General features: G+C 33.4%; 1 protein-coding gene across 5 annotated transcripts in view; it reads right to left on the reverse strand.

The window, feature by feature from the left end:
* Window positions 1–2,211: 2,211 nt before the first annotated feature.
* LOC129222406 (chromodomain-helicase-DNA-binding protein Mi-2 homolog) overlaps window positions 2,212–22,137 on the reverse strand; it is a 105,065-nt gene continuing 85,139 nt past the window's right edge. For 4 of the 5 annotated variants that reach the window (XM_054856916.1, XM_054856913.1, XM_054856912.1 and 1 more), the window contains 3 exons: window positions 15,900–16,118; window positions 10,979–11,053; window positions 2,212–7,286 (listed from right to left, as the gene is read on the reverse strand). In XM_054856916.1, coding sequence (XP_054712891.1) covers window positions 7,282–7,286; window positions 10,979–11,053; window positions 15,900–16,118 — 299 coding nt within the window. In that variant the 3' untranslated portion in view covers window positions 2,212–7,281. The remainder of the gene's footprint in view (window positions 7,287–10,978; window positions 11,054–15,899; window positions 16,119–22,137) is intronic. The other variant, XM_054856915.1, reaches the window with a different exon arrangement.

The raw sequence follows: 22,137 nt of genomic DNA on the forward strand, positions 1-22,137 counted from the left end.
TTGGCCACAATTTGATTAGATTTTGACACCTAAACCCCGCTTTTTGAAAGGGGAAAGCTCTCATGGGAGAAGCTTTCAGTGGCCACCTACAACTATGCTGCCGTGCTAAGCACAGATACGACAAAAGTAGTTTAGAAAAACGTGCTCAATGTAACATTAAATGATACTGAAAACATCTGCTTTCTTTGGACTTAGCTGGTTCGCTTTATTTTGTTAGTACAAATCTAACAGAATCTACTTTCTGAAAGATACCATTTTCAAAACTCCGGACAGTTAAAACTGTAATCCGTAAAATTTTCTGTTTTTTATATTCAAAGAATGTGTTTTTTTTTTATAATGTTTTATTTTCTAGATTCATTTTTATCGAGCATAGAGATAATTTTGGCAGCAGACGATACTTAAATAAAAATATTACTGGCCGTAGAATGAAATGCGTTTTTTTTTTGCATGAAAGAATTAGATATGAATATTTTACATGCATTTCATTTTTAGAATTTGCATTCTAAAAAACCATTTAAATAGAAAAAGCTGAATATTTATTAGTATTTACTTTAACAATTATGCAAAGTTGTATTGGTTTTTATTATCAACCTGTATCAACTATTCAATGGTAAACTAATTTTAATATTCTGTGTTCCATTAAATTGCTACATTTTTAAATATGCTGCTTTACTAAGGTATAAATGTCGTATCTACAAATTACTAAGGAAAAAAGTGGTAACTGCGCAGATACTACTTTAAAGGCTTAGTATTTGTCACCTATGTTCAAATTGCCTTAGCAAACTAAGCAAATTTGCAGTTACGACTTTTTTCTTAAAGCTTTTTTAAATATTTTGCGTTTACAAATCCCCAAAAAACTTGAGATTTAGGTAAATTAAATTATTAACAACCACCCGGTGACAATAACTCAATTTTGATAAAATGTGCAGATACCACATCTGTGCTTAGCACGGCAGTATGGTCTTTCTCTTCTCCTGCTGCTCCCCTAGTCCAATATTAAAATCCACCTGCTTTACAGATTCTTCCGATTGTCCTTGTCAATGTCTGAAATCTGTAGCTTTCAGAACTTACCTTACTCGCCCCCCCCCCCCCCTCCCATTCTTGAAGTGGCATGCGTGGTCCGTAATAATACATGTCCCTTATCTCTTGTCAGAATCTGGAGTTCCTACAATTAACTTTTCCAGATGTTTTCATTATTTTACCGAAAATACTTCACTTGCAAAAAAAATTCGATCCTGTGCAAATAGCTCAAAGCGTCGTCGTAATCGGAAATTCGCCATTAAACACTCTTAAAATCCAGAGCCACTTAACATTAAGATTGTATAGCACGAGTTCGGGACTTTCAAAAGTTATGGGTGTCGCGATAACGAGGTTCGACTAGTGCTTTAGGATTATGACTGAAGAACCAGTTTCTTTCAAGGGGAAGGGAGTTACGCCCCCGAGTATTCCAAAATTGGTACAAAACTACATTTATGTTGGATTCTTTTCTTAAGCATATTATGTGCACCCCAAAAGAGCGAGGTATAGCTGCGAAGTACTCCAATTTATTTTCCAGCTGCAAAAATTAGATTTTTGAACTTTTGATTCCTCTTTGATTTTTTTTTCTTTTTTAAAATCTCTGAATAAGATTTATGACCAATTCTTATGAGAGCAAACACTCAACCTCAAGACTGTGAGTGATTCTACGTAAATAGGCCATTTTTGTATTGAGTTTTTAAAAACTCTAACTGTTGCGAATTGTTCATGGTTTGTCAGTGTATAAAATCCAAATGTTTTATCCCTTCTAGAAAATCTGAATGTTTTTGCAATTTATGATCCAGAATTTTCAAGATATCTACTATCTTTCCCAGACTTGACCTCACCTAATGATGCTATAAAATCATCTTTCTACTTAAAACTAAATAAATGTAACAATAGAGGAAATTTACTTGGTTTTAATCAATTTGTTCAGCAGAATTAATATAGACAACCTGAAGACTTACTTTTTTGCCAGACTTTAAGAAATGAAACAAATCTTACTTGAGTATAAATGTTAAAATTTGGATTTGAACTCAGATTTTTGAGTCAAAATTACGGCTGATAATTTATAATGCTTACTCTGTCTTATGAAGAACTTTCCAGGGATAAAATATACAGAAAATTCGTTTTCCGATACAGTATGTGAAGTATGGACTGGTATAATATTGATTTATTTGAAACAGAAACATTAAGTTAAAAATTTGAAATTTTATTTTGCATTCAGTTTCTTTTTCACTGATTTAATCATAAAGATACAATCTTTTGAGATGAATATGAAGTTACATTGATGCTTTCAGGTTTGAAGATAAAAGCATCTTCTTAAGGAAGATAAAAAGTAAATCAGAAGTGGCATAAGATGTTTCTTTTATAACCATGCAAAGTATAAGTTATCTGCTTAAAATTTAAACTCTTTGAAAAGGGCTCAAAACATTTTTCAAACTTGATTCAACTAATAGTTTTATTTTTTACTAAATGTGAGAAAGTGTTTGTTGCAACATTCAAATTGAAAAATATATCACTCACACGTGTTTTGCTGTTTAAAATATTTTTTAAGCTTCAGGTTTTCATTGTGATTGCTGGTTTTCACCTCAAAGCTGTGAAAAAGCTGGGGTATTTTTTTTAAATATAAAGCTTTTTTCTTATGTAATTGGCAAAAGTGATTTCCTTCTACCAATTTTTTTTAAAGAAATGGAAAGGAAAGAAAAATAATCCATTAAGGAAAACAATTTTGTAAAGATAAAGGAGAAAACCACAGAAAGCTCTGAAAGAAAAAGAACATAATAAATAGTGTGTAAAATTAAAAAAAAAAGAGTGCAAAATATCAACAGAGTATGAAGAAGCCTCAATGAAATTTTGGTTTAAAACGAAAAATCCTGTATTTCTATAGACTAAAAAATTCCATGTTTCTTTGGAAGTCAGACGTGACCCTTTACTAGTTTGATTCACCACTTTTTATCTATCCCCCCCCCCCCCTCTTCCCCCCAAAAACATGAAGCAGAGCTTTAAAAGTGCTCCCAATGTCTTTGAAATACTTACATGTATCAACAAAAATGTTTTTTCTGTCACGTATACACTAACTTCTAGTTCTTAGCGGTCGAATTTTTGACAGTGAAACTCTGTTGAAATTAAGCATTCATTTACCAGTCAGAAAACCCTACTTTGTTCTTCTGTTCTTACATTTAATTAGCATTACTCAAAGAAAGCAATTTAATTATAATTCTAATTTTATTTTGAAATTGTAGTTTGTAGAAAATCTTAGTGATTATATTCGGAATTATTAGTATTCAAATACTTATTATTTTATTCCCAATTCTTAATTTATATCATATGATCCTTTTTAGGTTAACTTAAGGCCCCTATTCTAGGTGTTCTAGGAGAACTATAATTAAAAAGATCCAACGTGAGAGTTTTTAAATTTTTTTTTTGAATTTTTAGGTTTTTATAGTGTTTTAACTTAAAATCTTTAAATTAACCTAGGCACTATCTTTCTTCCTAAGATGAAAAATATGATACCTCTAAAGACATTTTCAGCTCTAAGAAAACTACTTGGTTTGTGCAAATATTGCAAAAATGTAAATCCTATTTCATTCATTTTACAATACAAATATTTTTATGTTTTCATCCCATTGTTTCACCTTTCATGGATCCATGTAAATATAACTGAAATCCTTTTTAGAAGCAATTGTAATTGCTGTTGTGTGAGCTTTCAATAACTGATTATTATTAACTTTTTAAAGAAAAAATAATATTCTATCATACAGGTATAGACTTTTGCTTTATAGTCATATGAGACTGTATAAAAATGCTTTAAAAAATAAATTAAAAACGATAAGTGTTTAAGCAATTATAAAACTGTTTCCTGTTATATCTGAAAAAATAACTTTGTAGACTTGATTATTCACAGCAAAATATTTGTATTGAAAAAGGTTATTTTATTTCCTTTTATTGTTCATTCACATTTGAAATATGCAGAAAAAACTATTATTTAAAAATACTTATTTATCATATATTTACTTGAATGGATACAAGTTATGAAAAATTCTATGACATTATGGTTAGTTTTATGAAATTTTTTGTCTCTAACAAATAATGATTTTTCTAAAATATTCTCATTTTCAAGTACAGAAAGTATTTTATGAACAAAAGCTTGATCAACATAAACTATCAGGATCTGTTGGTCTGTTACAAATCAAATTCAATCTTTTGAATATATACGTAATTCAGCAGAAAAAGAAATGTGATATGTTGAGCATATGTCCAGCAAAAAAACCTACGTTTTTTTTTTTTGTCATTATTATAAAGCTTATTCTTACAGAGCAATTAGAAATGTTTTAATTGGAAGAAAAGGGACTAAATTTCATTCTTATAGGAAAACAATAAGAAAAAAAAATTAATTGAAAAGACTAAAATAGACCTTTGCAGCTGTATATTACACCTATGCCACTTTCTGAAACATGTTTTATCCTTCTTAAAATAAAAGGAAAATATTTATGCCTGCCTCTTACAGTAAATCCTGTAACAGCCATTTTATTTTGATGATTTTGTTCGCTTGGAAAATATAGAACATTGTATTCCCAACTTTGCTACTATTTTCTTCCGAACTGATTTCTGCACTAATTAGCTAAGTGTGACGATCAATTATGACATAGCTAGAAAACTTTATGATTCATAACGGTATAGATATAGGGGGAAAATTACCATAAGAAGAGAACAATTTAGTCATGGAAATAGACGAGTGATCAATTTCTTAATCAGTGTGCCATTTACAGTTATATAAAGCTGAACTGCATTCTTGTTTGTCATGAATAATGAGAATGTGTCATCAAATGGTTAGGGTCTTATTTAGCCAATGGTTGAGTTCATTGTTCAAGACAACAAAAGACTTCTGTTTTTTTTAGGGGAAAAAAACATGGTGACACTTGAACTGCATGATGTTCATAATCATGCAGTTCAAGTATATTTCAATACTAAATGAATTATTGATGTCTTTAAATTTCTCCTCCTCAGTTTTTTTTTTTTTTTTTTTTTTTTTTGGCTTTCTTTTAGATTCCTCCTCGCCCCTTTTTTTTCTTTGAATCTTTACTCAAAACTGTACACAAGAAATACATTTCTAAATAAAACTAACTGAAGTGTAATAAACTTGTTGGATGTAAATATAAAAACCTACTGTGCACAAAGCTGACTGAAAAAATTTCCTTTAAGAGAAAGACCTTGTACTAGGCGTATACTTTTTAAAGAATTCTATCCAAATTATGTAAATGAAAAGTAATAAGTAACTGTAAGGGAAACATAAAATTATAACTGGGTTTCATGTTTTTGATGTGAAGATACCTGCATAGCTAAAAGAAATGAAAACTTTGAGTTCGATGGATAATGTGTGATCTGTAATGCGTGAAATGCTCCAATCATATCTATCTTCAAATAACTGTACAAAAAGTACTTTTCAATGAGAGAATAGCACCTAACATGTGAACAATCAAAATTAGGTTTTTTTTTAGCAGTAGCCTTTTTAAGTAGAGCAAATGACAGCACTGGAATAACTTTGACAACAATGGTAGCTTTTTTTTTTTTTTCATTTTCATAAGACGTAATAATATTGAGCCACTTAATATAAAAGTTTTTGAGCACTCTACAAATCCCATTCTCTTTTTAAGTAGTCATTTAAGAGAAATAAAAAAGTTGATTCATTTTCCTATAATGTACACACATTTTAAACAATAAATAAACAATTCTGATTTTTTCAGAAATTGGCAAATATAAATATCAATCCATTTTTTTAATGGAATATTTTTAGTATGAATTCAATGTTACTCGCTTTTTTAAAAATTAAAGAAAAAAAATATTTTTGACCTTGAATATAAATTAATTAAAATTTATCTGAAAAATGATTACATCATTGTTGAAATAAGGTGGGATAAAAAGCATTCCAGTTTGTTCCATGCTTCTGAGTTCTTAAAATAAATGACATCTTTCCACAGTGGTGGGAAAAAATATTTTTTGAAGTATAAATTTGAAATGAATATAATTGTATTGAGCAAACATTTGTTCCTAGTAATGTAGCACCGTTGAAAATTGGCAAAAATTATTTTGTAATTCCAAAAATTACAGTTAAGTACATTAGCAGGTCTTTGTTTTAGTGGTTTTGTAGATATTACATTTGGGTTTCTTTATACATTTTTAAAAGCAAGCAATTTTGATGATGGTGTCAAAATCATAAGCACGCAGTAAGAGGCACACATAAATTTTTGCTTAAATATGTAGAGCACATCTGCCAGACATTAAAGACATGAAAAGAAAGAACTTGGCAGTGAAAAACAAAAATAAATACATGTCGAGTGAGTTCCTTTTATTATTACAAGTAGACAAAAGAGACAGGAACTATTTCGTCTTTCCGGTGCAAAGGTCCTCTTCACTTCTCCTCTCAAGTCCAGGACCGCGGGTTGGGGGGAACGAAGCATTTTGGAATGTTTTTATTTTATTTTTGGTTGGCGATCTCTCCGTTTTCAAGAAAGATCTGGGACTTGCTGTTTCCTCAAGAAGCCGATCTCGCACTGGAGCCCCAACAGCGCTTGTCAAGTGGATGCTGTCAGGGTGTCTTCCACTTTCTTGGAATTGGAACTAAGAAGCTCCATAACATGTCTGTGGTTCGATTTGTTCGTTGTGACGGGGATGGGGCATAGGACGGTTAGAGGTTCTAAAGCTGTCGGGAATGACTCATTTTCTTTTAAAAGAACAAATTCCATCGCAATTATTTTCCTTATGTGGAAAAAATTTCGTGCTTAAGATTCCAGGGCATTGTCACAGTCCAAAAATGCCTTTAAAATAACAACAAAAGCAGGGTTAAGATTCTGAAGTATGATGTTTTAGTTAATTTAGCTCTTCCTCACTTGTCCGCGGTATAGCCGCGTTTCTGTACCTAGTAATAATACCTACTGAAAGCATGAAGAGGAAAATCTTTCACACCAGCAATACCAAAAACTGTCAGCAGAATTGTCTTTTGTTCAAAAATTTTCAGCAGTTGCTTTCAAAAATAAATTGCGATGTTTCAGAAGTTGGTCGACGTCCAATAGGGCTGTTGAATTGTTCCTAATTTGTGCCACTGATTTTTTGTTCTTTCGTTTCTCTCCTTTCCAGCTGTCTGCCCCTCCTCCGGTATCGCGAACCCCACCCCGTCGGATGTTCTTCACAAAGCACATGCCATTCTTCAAAGGATGCAGGAAGTCCACTAGTTCAGATCAAGCGAAAGGGCACAGATTACTCCGGTCAGACTGGAAAAAAAAAAAAAATTTTAAAGCATACCCTATCATAAAAATACATTAATATACAGGAGAATACCTTCATAACGCCGATCTATATAACGCAATTATCTATAAATTGCACAACTTTTCAGATGTAAACAATAAGTTTTGCAGCTAAAAAAAAAAAATCCTTTATTCCACCTTGCAAACATAAAAATTCCAAGGCAAATTAAATTTTGAAATACCTTTTCATCTTTCCATCTTAATTCAAAGCTTTCAAGTGAAAATTTAAATGGGGGGGGGGGGAAGGGGGAATGCCAGATTGCTCTAGAAAATCAGCTGTTATGCAAAAGCTAGCAGAAGGCAGGGTAATTCATTTTCTTTTGACTGTAAAACCTATTTTTATAATGCATATTTTGTGCCTTAGTACTCATTGCAGTTAGAACTTATTTTGAAAAGCAAATATGTAGACATATTCTGAATATCAATTTTTAAGTTTGGAAAATGATCCATATAATGCAAAAACCTGTATAATGCAAAAGCTCAGGTCCCAAGATATGCATTATGATGGTCCTATACTGTATTACAGTCATTCATGGGCATATACAGAAGGGGCAAGGAGGGTAGCTGCCCCCTTTTAAAATAAAAAATATTTAAAATAAAACTAATTAAAAAAATGTTTCAAAAACTGATTGGTTGTGGGTTGCTTCAATTTTTTAACTTATCAATAAGTTTTGCCACACTAATAATTTAGCACCTGATTTTGAAAGTACAATTTCTTCTTTGTGAACTGATAGAAATGGGAAAGTTACCGGTATTTAGTTGGGTTACCGTCCCAATTCTGTAGGAAGGTAACGCAAGTTATACAGTGCAAAAGAACACTTCCCTTTTCCAAAATCGTGTTCTTTTGTTTGCAAAATTTTGTTTTTTTCACACGACTCCCTCCTCATAGACTGTAATGAAGTTTAAATTTTGAAAAGTTGCTCCGCCCGGTTCGTCGTTTCAGAATTTTCAGGAGGGGTGGGGGGTGAGGGCAAAGGATACAAACTCGATGCATTTTGTGGGGAAGAAACAAAATGCATAATTACATAGCTTCCGAAGTACTGAGCGGGAATTGTCCCCCCCCCCCCCCCCACACAGTCTAAATGACGGACCTGCCCCCCTTCATTCGAAGCTGAATACGCTATTTAGTCATTTACAGTAACTTTGAACAATGTCCCTTAACTTTGCACCATTTAAAACTTTTAACATGTTTGACTTTGAGGAAAAAAAAGCTTGAAGATCCAGAACTGCACTCTCCGCGCAAGGTTATGAAATATGTTTTCTTTTATTTTCTTTACTAATAATAAAGCAGAAAGTCTCTCTGTCCGGAGGATGTCTGTAGGATGTCTGTAGGATGTCCGTAGGATGTCTGTGACGCGCATAGCGCTTAAACCGTTCGGCCGATTTTCATGAAATTTGGCACAAAGTTAGTATGTAGCATGGGAGTGTGCACCTCGAAGCGATTTTTCGAAAATTCGATTTTGTTCTTTTTCTATTCCAATTTTAAGAAAAAAATATCATAAGATGGACGAATAAATTACGAAATTATCATAACGTGGAACCGTAACATGGGCACAAGCCAATTGGCGAGATACGAAATTATCATAACGTGAAACTGTAACGTCGGTACAAGCCAATTGGCGAGAAAATTCACCATACATTATTTGTAAATATACAAGCGAACCAAAAGACCTTTAATGTTTGTATTACGGGCGAAGCCGTGCGGGTGCCACTAGTAGAAAATAAAGCGTTGGAAATTTTGTACACAGCCTCGGCAACAGAATTTCTTTCAGCAGTCTGCAATGTTGGGTAAAAAAACAAAAATAATCTGCAAGAAGAATCAGCATTAGATTAAACCTGAATTTGCAGCGAGAAATGCTGCAAAATGAGAAGTTAAAAACTACAAGTACATACATGTGTGGATTTTACCACAGAAAACACATACAAATCTTCGCACGCTGAAATGTAAGATTATTTTTTCTTAAAAAGAAAAAATAATTAAAAATAAACTGTCTCTTCGTCCCTACTAAGAAATAGTCCGCAGACTTCCTCAGGTATCTGTAACATACGCCGCAGCGTTACCTACAGAGCTAACTTTATCATTCAATAATTTTGAAGTTACTGTTTGGAACTTATTTTTGAAGTTGTAGAAATTTCTCCGCCTACATTATAATATTCTAAGCAATATAATAAGTGATTGAAATTTTGAAGCTCGTGAAGTATACAAGAGGAGTTTTTAAACATTCAGAAATTTTATTTTTCAGTATTAAAGTTGCACTACTTTAATTAAAATATTTTGCAACCATTTTCTGATGCGATTCAAAGTTACCCGAAATAAATGAATAACTTTGAACCAGACTTATTATTCATTTAAAACATGGATTTTTTAATTATTAATCCTTGATTTTGGATAATTACACAATGTTTTTGGAGTTTTTCTTTCATTTTACGCGAATTGATAAAACTACTAGAATATGAAAAGCAGGGGTTCTTTAACTGGAGGTCTCTGTGACCTCCCAAAAAATCCTTATTTGACAAATTTTGTCTGCCAATGCGGCAAAATGATGTTTATATCTCTTATTATATATACGTATGTGTGCGAGCTAACTTTTAGCATTCAGTAAAATACCTATCAAACTTCACCCTCCTCCCCTCCCATATGAAAATTGACAGAATCATATTAAGATGACAACAACCTATTTTGTTACTGCCACATATGTGAAATCAGCATTTTTGTTTTTCCCCCAATAGCTTAAATTTTCAGTAAATCTGTTGTTTATGGTTTTCGAGCTTATTTTGAATAGTTATTTGATGGTGGCAATGTCGAAACATGGAGAAGTACTTGTGAGGGTTAAAAAAAACCTCACAAAATACTCGACGTTAAATCCCGGTTATCACAAATTTACCATTTCAACTGCGCTTGCGCGCGGACTTAGCTTTTTGGGCTTTCTGTTTTTAGATTTCGTGTTGCTTGTTTATATTTAGGCTGAGCGAGAGTCCAACCAAATTAATGAATGCGTTAGAATATTTTCACAGCGATTTCGTGATATATTATATGAAACTACGGATATGAATAACTGATAATCTTAAAAGAAAAGTGACACTTCAATATTTATTAGTTTGGAAATATTTATTTACCATAAATGTAAAATACGTTGTGTACTTCAAAAATGATTGGAATATTAGTACAGAAATCCGTCTTTTGCGGATATTTTTCGTTAGGCGTAAATAACTTATTATTATACATTTTTATTTAGGTTGAGGGTTCGGCTTTATATTAGAAGTGATGCTGCAATTCTAGTACGCTCTACTGAGGTTAAAAATTTGGTCCTGAAAAGGGACAGACAAATCTGACACCGAATCCATTAATAATTAAGACGCAAAATTCAATCTTTACCGAGGCCTAAAAACTAAATCAGAGGAAACTTTGTGATTTCTAATTTTTATCTGTTGCTATCTCATATTTATTACCAAACTTAAAATGTTTGTAATTAATTTTAGCAAGATTTTTGAAATCAGCTAAGTCCGCGCGCAAGCGCAGTTGAAATGGCAAATTTGTGATAACCGGGATTTAACGTCGAGTCACAAAATTAGGTATATGAAAATTGTAAAGGAACGCAGTGAGAAACTTTGAATAAATTTTAAAAGAAAGAGCATACAAAAAATATATATATATGTACCTTTTGAGACTGAGTTAGCCTGCATAGGCATTGTGTGTTGTCCGAGTGGTTGACTGCCTGTGGAAAACGGGGAATCTTTGAAAAAGAAAGAAAACAAACTGTAGTTTGCATGCACATACATTTGGTTAAATTACTGTGTAAAATACATTTAAGCTGATAAACACTGGCAGTTTGGTTGCTCAAATTTCATAAAATTCAAACAAGTAGAAATGCTTGGAAAATGTTTCAATGTCTGGAAAATTCATGAAATACCACAAAAAGAGAAGAATTGTATTCAGATTTGTAGCTTTCACTATGATTACACGGATTTATTTTGCGAACTTTGCGTTTATTTTGGCAACCCAATCAAGTTTGCACACCTTGACTTTTTGAGCAATCAAGGTTGCTTACTGTCTTCATCTAACTAGAGCAGTATGTATAGGAGCCTTACACCTAACCAAAATTGACGTTTCGCTTCTTTGTCATCGCTTTGTGACTGGCAAATAGCGAAAGTCACGTGATTCATTGATTTTAGGCGACGAGCTGATTTAAATAGGGCGATGTATAGCAGTGGTGAGATTTAATCACTTCTATATCTCTGGACGCACTCCACGTCAAGTTTACTTTAAAAGTTCGAGTACTGTAATTATGATGATTATTCTTTAAATAACACTTAACATGATAATTTCTTAAACCAAAAGATAGTTAAATAAATTCATTTCGTATCTTTTTTTTAAAATTATTTTTATTTAGTCTGATTTATTTATTTATTTTTTAATATTAAAAGAGCTTATAGTTCTTGCTGATTATTACTATTACTGATAATAATAGCTTCATGAGTTATCGTATATATTTTCAAGTATACTATTATTTATTAGTGCTTCCTTGCAGTAGCGTAACTATTTGGTCTAGCGCCTTTGGCAAACGAAAGAAATTGCGCCCCCACCCCCCAGGGTCGCCTACGTGGAAATCACCGGAGGTCATTGTGACCTCCATTTTTTTTTTTTTTTAATTTTTTTTTGGAACATTTTGATTAATTGGTTCGACAAATAGGAGGCAGCATTGTAATTTTTTTTCTTATTTTCTTTTTTAGAATTGTTTTCAATGATGCCCAATGTTCTTTCTCAGTAGAGTTATGTATTGAGTTATGTGTATAATGTGTATACCCCCTCTAGCTCTTTTTCTTGCGAGTTTTTTTATATTTTTTTATATATATAATTTTTTCAAAGCGTTTTTCAAATTCACTAACTTAAAAAAAAAAAAAACTTTTTTTTAATCAGTCAATATGCCACCCCCTGGCTGCTGCGCCCCTGGCGAGAGCCACTCCTGCCAACACCTATTACGCTACTGCTTCTTTGTATGCCACTTTGTATGAATAAAAAGACTGAAATGATAAACTGAAATTTTCCAAATTATAACACGAAGTAATCAACTATATAGCACAGAAATTTGAAAATGAGAAGGAAAAAGAAAAAAAAAAGGTTCTTAAAGAATAAAAAGCAATATTTTAGAGCCAGATGCAATCCTTGATTGCAAAACTTTAAATTTGTCAGAAACAAATTCATTTTTCTTCTTCTTCTTCTTTCCTTCCAAAACAAGAACACTTTTTGTTTGCGCCAAAAATAAATACTATCTTTTGAATAAAAGTGTATTGAAAAATTCATTTGGAAATGGGAAGCTTACAGCGCATTCGCGTCCCCTCACGCAACGCCAATGCGCTGTAGATGTCGTTTCTCTGCCAGCGTAGTGTCAGTGCAGAAAAAACAGCTTGCCCTGACTGCATAATATGCGATGAACGCGGTGATAACGATAAGACTTCTTTGCGATCTTCTCTAGCTGTGTTCACCCCCCTAATATTATTGTGAGCATGACTTCAACAATGTACTCATGTATTGCAATAAGCTGTGACTTAAAGCAGTAAGCAGCACACACAAAAACTGAAAATGAAATGCATTTTAAATTCAAGTGTCTAGAACGTCATAATCTGCTGTATACAATCGAAAAAATATATAAATAAAAGTAATGTCAAAACCAGGGGTTGCGGAGTCGGAGTTGGGCTAATTTTGGGGCATAAGAGTCGGAGGTTTAAAATTCCGAATCGGAGTGATTTTGTGGTAAAGGAGTCGGAGTCGAAGGCTCTGAAATTAACAGAGTCGGTTGTTTTTCCTCCGACTCCACAGTTCCGGTTAAAACTATCATGCAACATTGTTCTTTATGAGCAAAGAGTTTTTTGTTAGTAGTAAATTCATATACACGTAAAGGTTTTTTTTTTTTTCAACTTGAAAATTTACTCTCGGCATTTTTTTTTAACATTAAATGATATTGCTGGACTGCTACTGGCGACTTAAAAAGCATCTAAAGCTACTATTTTGAATCGAATAGTTTAGCCAAAATACGGGCGAAAACGACAATTGTGCAATCATTATTAAAAAAAAGGGCGACTATTTTAATGAAAAGGCAACTGATAAACTTCCTTTATTCAATCTTTATTTTTTTCCAAAAAAAAAAAGGCTAAAAAGCAGTTTAAAAGTTAAAATTTTGCAAAATATTGAAAAATACGTAATCTTACTTTCCGAAAAAAAGTAGGGAACTTTTACCGCGTTTATTTTTTGAAAATAAGCGTTTGAAAAAATTGTAAAATGAAATGTAATAATCATATTCGCGATCAGAAATGTGTGATGTTTATATTTCTGAAGGAAAAGTTTAAAAGGGTTGAAAAGTAGTAAAGTTGTTTTTGCAAACGTGATTTTTTCAAAAAGTAAGTTTCTGCTACTAGTATTTTTTGCTACTGTTATTTGCATTCTAAATAAATGTCAATAAAATTTTGCTTTTTAGTTGCTTGCAGCCTTATTACATTCATTTTTTTTTTTTTTTTTTTTTTTTTGTTAACGAGCGGTAATTTCCAAGCGGTCGTAACTATCGCGAATTCAGCATTTTTAGCGTTTCTTATGAAATTAGTCTTTTACTGCTGTCTTTAACTAACGGTCAGACAATGAGACATTATACCAAAATGTGTCAGTACTTGTTTTTTTAATATTCATTTAAAAGAAAAAATTTTTAAAAAGAAGTTTTTTTTTTTTTTTCAAGGGATGTTTAATGAAATGTTTTGAATCATTTGCCTCACCTAGCTATATCTATTTATTGAAATATTATTGCATTAATATGACAAAAATGCTATTTAAGAAAAAGGGGAGACAATTAAAAAAAAAATTTTTTGCAACTCTTGACTATTTTGAGACTATTTTTCGTATTAGGAGCTACTAAAACAACTATTTTTAGTAATAGAACTCAGTAGCAGCTCTGATATTGTCTTAAACATTGAAACGTTTACAGTAAGGGTTGACACCATCCCTAAAAATCTATAGTGAGAAGAATCGATAAAGTTTAAAAACAATTTGGGCAACACTAACCAGTATAGTTTGGATCAGGTAAGATGAATTTCTATGGTCCAAGAATTTATCAATTCCTTTGCTAAAGCGTTGCAAACACCGGTTTAAGAATTAAATTACATGTCTGTATAGTTGGCACAGATATTTCACATTTACTGATCAGTTTCACTCTTAACCTGTAAGTTACTACTCTTAAGCTAGGACAAAGGTAGAACTACATGCAAAATACCGATAGCCTGGTTATGACATCCAGAAACTGCAGTTTTATCCTTGTAATGGACTCATCAGTCAGGAAAAGTGTCAGTTACCGTGCTGTAATCAGATGTGCTCTCATCGAAGCTAAGATTACTAACAAACTGATAGCTAACATTAGTTTATCACACCAACAAGAGTTAGAAAGAAATGGTACGATGCAACTCGATATTGATGGTAAGAGGGTAATTAATAAACAAATCTTCAATTTTCAAATTGAACCGCACCATTGCTTTCATACTCTCACTGGTATGCAAAATTAATGTTAGCTATCCGTTTGTTGGTAATCTCAGCTTCGATGAGAGAGCCTCCAGCTCGATTATTGACTATTCCAGACTGATGAGTCCCATAACAAGGACGAAACTGGAGTCTCTGGATGTTATACCCAGGCGATATTTTGCATGTATAGTTTTGCCTTAGTCCTGACTTCTGGGCGGTAACTTTCTGCATATTACCCTGTATTATTGCTAGATTGCATTTAACAACTACAGGTTTCTTAGTCACACAATTAAACGATTATTACAAATTAAGTTAAAGCTGTTTCAGAGATGGTGTACTTTGGCAACGAGCTTACATTGTTACCAGTTTAATTGCTTTCGCGACATATTTTAATGCCACATTATTAAATATTATAACAATAGGTGACATCATGAGAGCAAGCTATAAATAAACATTAAATATAACTTAGTTGGATCAATCAATAAAAGTTGAAGTGTTCCATCGATTTTATTTTTTCCAAAACGCTTAAATGGAAATTTAGTAGTTTTTATATTTCTGCATTGCATAGGCCACCGAGAAACAGCCTTATTTTCTCGGTTTTGTTGGCAATGAATACGTCTACTGAAGATGAATTAAGGAGCATATACTGTCCAACCATCTCGAGAAAAGCCCCCGCCGAAATGTCTTTGCCTGTCTGTTGCTATAACAACGAGACGTGTCTCATTTTCCCAAGGGAAGCTTAATATGTTGGAAAAACCCGAACGACTGCACAAAGGCGAGAGGACGAGTGGCGAAATGGCGCCAAAAAACCCTTCCTGCTAACCTTAGTAGAAAATGAACGAAGTCCGTTTCTATGGCAGTAGACGGGCTCAGACTTAACGGCGGGAGCTTTTCTCATGATAATATAGACAGACAGTATACTCTACTGTGTTCGATTCGATCGAATTGTGAACCAGAAGCATAGCGAGTAATTTTTTGCTGGGTGGGGCAAAGGAAATTTCTGATTGGTTGGTAGAATTCGATCGAATCGAATACGATCATGAGACGAAACAAGATACAACGAAGTGACTGGAAGTAGTTACCTGGTTGGGTAAGCGTCTGTGAGAGCAGGGACTGGGCCATGTTGAATTGGTTCCTCTGGCCGTAGCCCGGATATCCGGCCCCGGAGCCCTGGAATAGCTGCTGGGGCGTGGCGCCGCCACCCGGATAACCACCTGCAGCGAGGGAAGAGAAGAGAAGAGAGGACGTCAGCGTCGATGACGGTTCATTCCACGTGCGAACAAAGTCCTGGTTCTCGGTATCTAAGGATACCGGGGAGAAGGGGCGCTCTTTTAGCATTCATCAAGTGCATATATATACAAGTCATACAAATGTAACAAACAAGACGGGCGCTGTTCAACTGCAAATTAGACACGAAGCAAGAAAAGGAGGGAAAGGTGGGGCAGAGTGAAATATTTACTCCTTTTTTAGCACCACTTATCTGGTCATATGTTACAAGGTGTTCCAAAAATGACTGATACATTTGAAAAATCAATAAATACTAAGCGGGCAGAGATAGAAGTATACCGTTCGTTGCATTATGCTTGGGACAACAATAAATTTTCAGGCAGACAGACTTTCAAAATTAGTTACAATGTTCCTCAACAGATGGCGCTGCAGGTATTTAGAGGAGGTTGCAGGTGTGTCTGAGTTAAAATTTACTGTTTTTCCGGGCACGTTGCGAATAAACAGTATACTTCTGTCGCGGCCTGTTTAGTTTTTATATATTTTTCAAATATACCTGTCATTTTGGCGATCTTACAGCCTGCGTTTTTTTAATATACCTTTTAAAATACCTGCAGCGCCATCTGTTGATAAACATTGTAACTAATTTTAAAAGTTTGTCTGTCTGAAAATTTACTGTTGTCCCAAACATAATGAAACAAACGATATATTTCTATCGCTGTCCGTTTAGTAGTTATTGATTTTTCAAATGTATCAGTCATTTTAGGAACACCCAGTAACTATACATACGCTTGCCTGAAGTCCCGGATTTCAGGGAAATCCCGGTGTCCCGACCGGTTTGTTTTACGTCTCGGCGGCAAGAGATAAATTTGATTATAGATGATCAAAAAAGTCTAAAAATAATTAACTGTGAAGGATTATTTAGAACAGTTACTTTTAAATATGAACATGTAAAAATTGAAATGCATAAACTTTTATGCTTGTGTCATTTATCCCCTGGTTTAAATTTATCTGTTAGTGTCTGCCGTAACCCCTGGTCCTGGCTAAGGTTCATAATTAGTAACCATTTATTCATAGCATTAATGAACTACCAACTAAAACACTTTGAAAACCAGCCAAAGGTGTACACCCTTTTGATCTTTTTTGGTTTGCACCCCCCCCCCCCCCACGCTGTGGAGAAGAGAGGGGGAGTGGCATTCTGGTGTCCAGGTTAAACACTTTAGAAATCTGGCAAGCCTAACTACATAGTAACACACGTTGTCTTTTCATTTATCACTTTATCACAGAAGATCACAGCATACGGTAATACTACAAACAATTTTCGGAAGTAGATACTCATATTGTAATATTTTGTTGTAGATCAAAAATTGTTTTTTCTATTATCTATCTATATATATAAAAATGGACTTTGGTAAATTTGTTCCCTAAGATCTCAGAAACTACCCGGCAGATTTGGCTGAAACTTTCACCGTTTGTTCTTTTTAGTACTGGGGAGGTTTGTAGACCAGTTCGATAAAAATCCGATTGATAGTTCTTTTTTTATTCCAATATTTGTCCAAATTTTCGCATAAATGCCCCAATATGACGGTTAAAAAATACGTGCACATATTAAAATTATGTGTCCATCGAAAGCGCTTATTTTTCTGCTGAAGATGGCATCTGTTAAAAAGTTCTAAGTTGTATGAAAAATGAGTAATGGGCTTTTTTTGTTCCATGTTCGAAGGCTTTCCTCAACCGAATTCATTATTTAGTGTATCATCTCAACTCCCAGTTCATAGTTAGAATTGTTGAATGTTTTTGTGTTTCGTCTGACTGTTTGAGGCTTTTCTCAAGTCAGATCTTAAAGTAACGTTTTTTCCCCCAAGATTGGCTAATAATAAATATAGATTTGGTTGATTATTTTCCATTTAAAGGGAACTTTAGTGTAATTAATGAGGTTTTTTTGAGCAATCACGATTGCTTATTGTTCTCATTTGACCGTTTTTGGTGTCCGTGCCTTTTTCAACTTGGACCAGGGACGCCAGCACCACTGCCCACCGTCCTCTGCTGGCGGCGCGGCGCGGCTGCTCCCGTTTTGAGCTATCCGATCTCTTGGTCGGAGGCGTCCATGTCCTACACACACGCACGTTCACACACATACACACACATACACTCACACACGCCTACGTGCATACACACAGGTCTACATGCACACACAACTATGCACAAGTAGGAGGAGAGGCAGGCTTGGGGGGGACAGGAGCCATTTCTGGAAACAATAACTCCAATGAGTAGGGTCCTGTCTCAGTTCGTGATTGCGAAAAACATAATTTGGATTCAAAATTTTAGAATTCAAATTCATTTTCTTTTTTTTTTTATTATTTGTGCTGATTGGATTTTTTAATCATTATCCAATCTAACAGCAGAAACCTCGCCAAAATTTATGCAGAAAGATTTCAGTAGCGGATGCATTTGGCAGTTTTTTCAACTTTCGCGGTTTTTGAAGTCAGACTACGTAATAATGTTTGTCAGCTTTCAGCATGTAAACAAAATATCGTCAATCAAAGAATCTTTAAAAAAAAATTTTACTGTAAAGTAATCCCGCAACTAAATTAGGCAAATCCATAAACAGCATAAAAACTTCCATTAATGTGACTTTGTGCACAAATTCAAACCATCGCTAAATTTTACTACTTATTTTGGAAACATTTCGGATGAAATTGTTTAGCGCCATTTGACCAAAAGTATCTTGGCATATGGCGACAATATCTCTTTAACAAAAATTAGTAACATACCGTTTTACAAAGTAAGGAGGGGGAGCATTATCCAAGGTATCCCAAAACGATTCCCGCAAATTCGGAAACATTTTAAATCGCACCAAGAACCCACAATAATTGAAATTTTCCAAAATAAGGGGATCACGGGCGCGCGGCTACATTTTTTAAACAGTTAGTTCTTCAATAGACATACAGAGAAGGTAAGACTCCATGTAAAAAAAAAATAAGTATTAACTGATAAATCTTTTTAAACATGTGAAGTTTAATTTCATATTTCGGAAATTCTTTAAATTTTTATACGCTTAAATTTCGTGTTTTCGTTCCTAAATGAATACTATTTTGCTCTTTTTACTTACTGCTACTTTAGTTTTATGAGTAAGGAAGAAGCTAGATTTTAAATCACGTCAAAAAGGTGTGTTTTAAGTTCTTTCACTTAAAACAGAAAACAAATGCAAGTAACGATTGTTTCTCATAATTATTGCTAACCCAGGCAACGCCGGGTATTTTTGCTAGTAAAATGATAAAGTTCTAGATATTACCACTTTGAATATTAATTGAGCCTACTAGTATTCGGTGCAGTATTTATCTCAACAAAACATAAATGTGAAAAAGAAGCCAAATTCGGTTTAAATGAGGTGCGGGAAAGACGGTGTCACCGACAAAAAAAAGTTCAGATCTAAACAGTTACCAAGTTCCGTAGCAGTTCCTCATAGAAGTTGGTTTTTCCCATGTTCTTCAATTCATTTAGAAAACAATTTTTTACTTTCTTTGATAATGGATTTTAAACTTGCGGCAAGTTTTAGTCATCTCTATTTTTTTTTAATTAATTTATTTATTTTTTTCAAACTTGCCAAGTTTTAAATCCAATATCAAAGAAAATAAAAAATTGTTTTCTAAATGAATTGAAGAACATGGGAAAATCCAACTTCTATGAAGAACTGCTACGGAACTTGGTAACTGTTTAGATCTGAACTTTTTTTTGTCGGTGACACCGTCTTTCCCGCACCCATTTCAACCGAACTTGGCTTCTTTTTCACATTAATGTTTTGTTGGGATATCATTACTTTTTGAAAACTAAATCAAAGGTTATGTTCTAATTTAGACAGTTATAAATGCAAAAGCGTATATTGCAAATATATAATTTCTTTTTTTTTCCTGCTGTTACAGTGCACTGGTTTACGGTTTTTTTTTATTAGAAGTTATGAAGATATTTCGATAATTGGGAACTTGGCGCGATCGCCAATTTTGGGCAATAATCATCTGTTTTCCCATTTATCAGCAAGGCCAACGTACATTAGCTCTTGGTCTTTGGCTTCCTCAAATTTGTCAACAATTAGAAAAATTGCTAAGACTCATCTCAAAATCTGTCTGGAGTTTCTTTATTGTTCGAGGGGATAATCATAACGTAGATCGTAAAATATGCGGAATTGGCGAAAATATTTCTCAATTGTTGAAATTATTGCTGCCATTTCTGCTCCTCCTGTAAAATTTTGCATTTAATTGAGATCTAAAGTTTTTATAAAATTTTAAAGCCGGGTCTTTTGATTTTAAAAGTTAAGCTCTAGATTTACAATTTTCGTTATTTGATGGATCATTTTTCATTTTAGCGGAACTTAAAATATTGTTTCAAGCCCCATTTCGGTTAGAAATTAAAGTGTTAATTTTGAACTTCAACAACCATGTTTTGGCAACGTTTGACGAGCCTATTTCTTTTGGTTTATTTGGCGAAATATTTTGCAATCGCGCAGTGAAGTGATTACGCCGTGATGCTCATAAAAAACAGCGTATTTTTTTGCTATTTTAATGTAGTTTTTTGACTTTTTAGATTTTTCCCTTTACATATGTATACAAAGGAACTACTTTGATATACCCCCCCCCCCCCCAAATCGGATATTTGGCGACTTTTTTTTCTCACTCATGGTACAAAATACAAGAAAATACTAAATTTGGCAACAGTAAAAACCTAAAAGCTGAAAAAACCTGAATTGGCAACACAAAAATAAGAAACAGCAACCCAAAAAAGTCGTAGGGAGTGTCAGATTTGGCGCGTAATTTTTTTTTTTTTGGGGAGGGGGATATATCAAAGTTATACACATACAAATCTATCTTTATGCCAAATTTCAAGTATGTGAGACACTTGGAAGTTCGTAAACATTTTGATGAGTGAGTGAGTGAGTCAGTGTAAAAAATGACACTTTTCAGATAGTAATAATTCCATAATTATAAGAGGTACATTCATGGAATTTAGAATTATAGGTCTGCTAGGCAGCTCTATTAGCCATACAAAGTTTCAAGCACATAGATTTAATAGTTTTTGAGAAATAAGGGAGTCAAAAGTAGCTCGAAATGATTCGTGTAAGATACACACTAGCAGATGTGTCGCCTGATTACCGAACTTGGCTGACACACTGCCGTGTGTCTAAATGTGTTTAATATTAAGTTCGTTTCTATTTTAAATGTTTCATACAATTACTCAAATGCATGCGGGGCAAAGCATTGTTAATTTCGTTTACTTATTCAATTATGTCTTAAATCAGTTACGTGTTCATTTATTACTTACTTCATTTACATTCCTTCATTTAATAATTAACTTGTTTATTCATTCATTATTTTGTTCCCCATATGTTTTCTTATATACTATTTAATTAATTTATTTATTTATTCGTTTCTTGTTTCACTATCTATTCGTTATTCATTCATTCTTTTATTTGCTCATTCGTCTGATCAAACACATTTTCTTAATCATAATGGAAAATATTTCATTAGAAAAATATCTGATTTTTCTTTCACTTTGCTCCATGAAAAAAAAAGACAACGAAACTTTTCCCCGCTTTTTTTTTTTTGAAAGTACAAATTCACTGCCAAAAGCAAAACATAATGTTTCATGCAAGTTTCATTATAAAATACATTGCTCTTTCTCCATGTACGGAAATTTTCAAAGCAAACTTCCAACTTGTTCATTTTGAAAGTTATCTTAACTTTTTCTCTATGCCCCACTGCATTTCTCTCCGCTGGCCCTTGATCTATTTCTGCGACGGTACAAATGTTTGGATCGTGAGTTTGTTCGGAAGATTAAAGAAGTAAAAATGTAAAAATGTTAGTTAAATCTGTCAGGAATTGCGAGCCAAAGTAACCCTGATAACTGTAATATTAGAAATGTTGTTCAACTGAATCTGTTAATCTCGGACTAATAGGGGATGCTGATCGCCCAAATTAATGAAAGTACGAATAAAACGAAATAATCTATACATTGAGCAAAGCTACAAAAACGAACTACTGTACTCAGTAAAAATTGTAAATAACACTCCAGTTTGTTGCTACTGACGCCATTCGACGTATG

The sequence above is a fragment of the Uloborus diversus genome, chromosome 5, assembly GCF_026930045.1.
Source record: "Uloborus diversus isolate 005 chromosome 5, Udiv.v.3.1, whole genome shotgun sequence".
Taxonomy (NCBI): Eukaryota; Metazoa; Arthropoda; class Arachnida; order Araneae; family Uloboridae; genus Uloborus; species Uloborus diversus.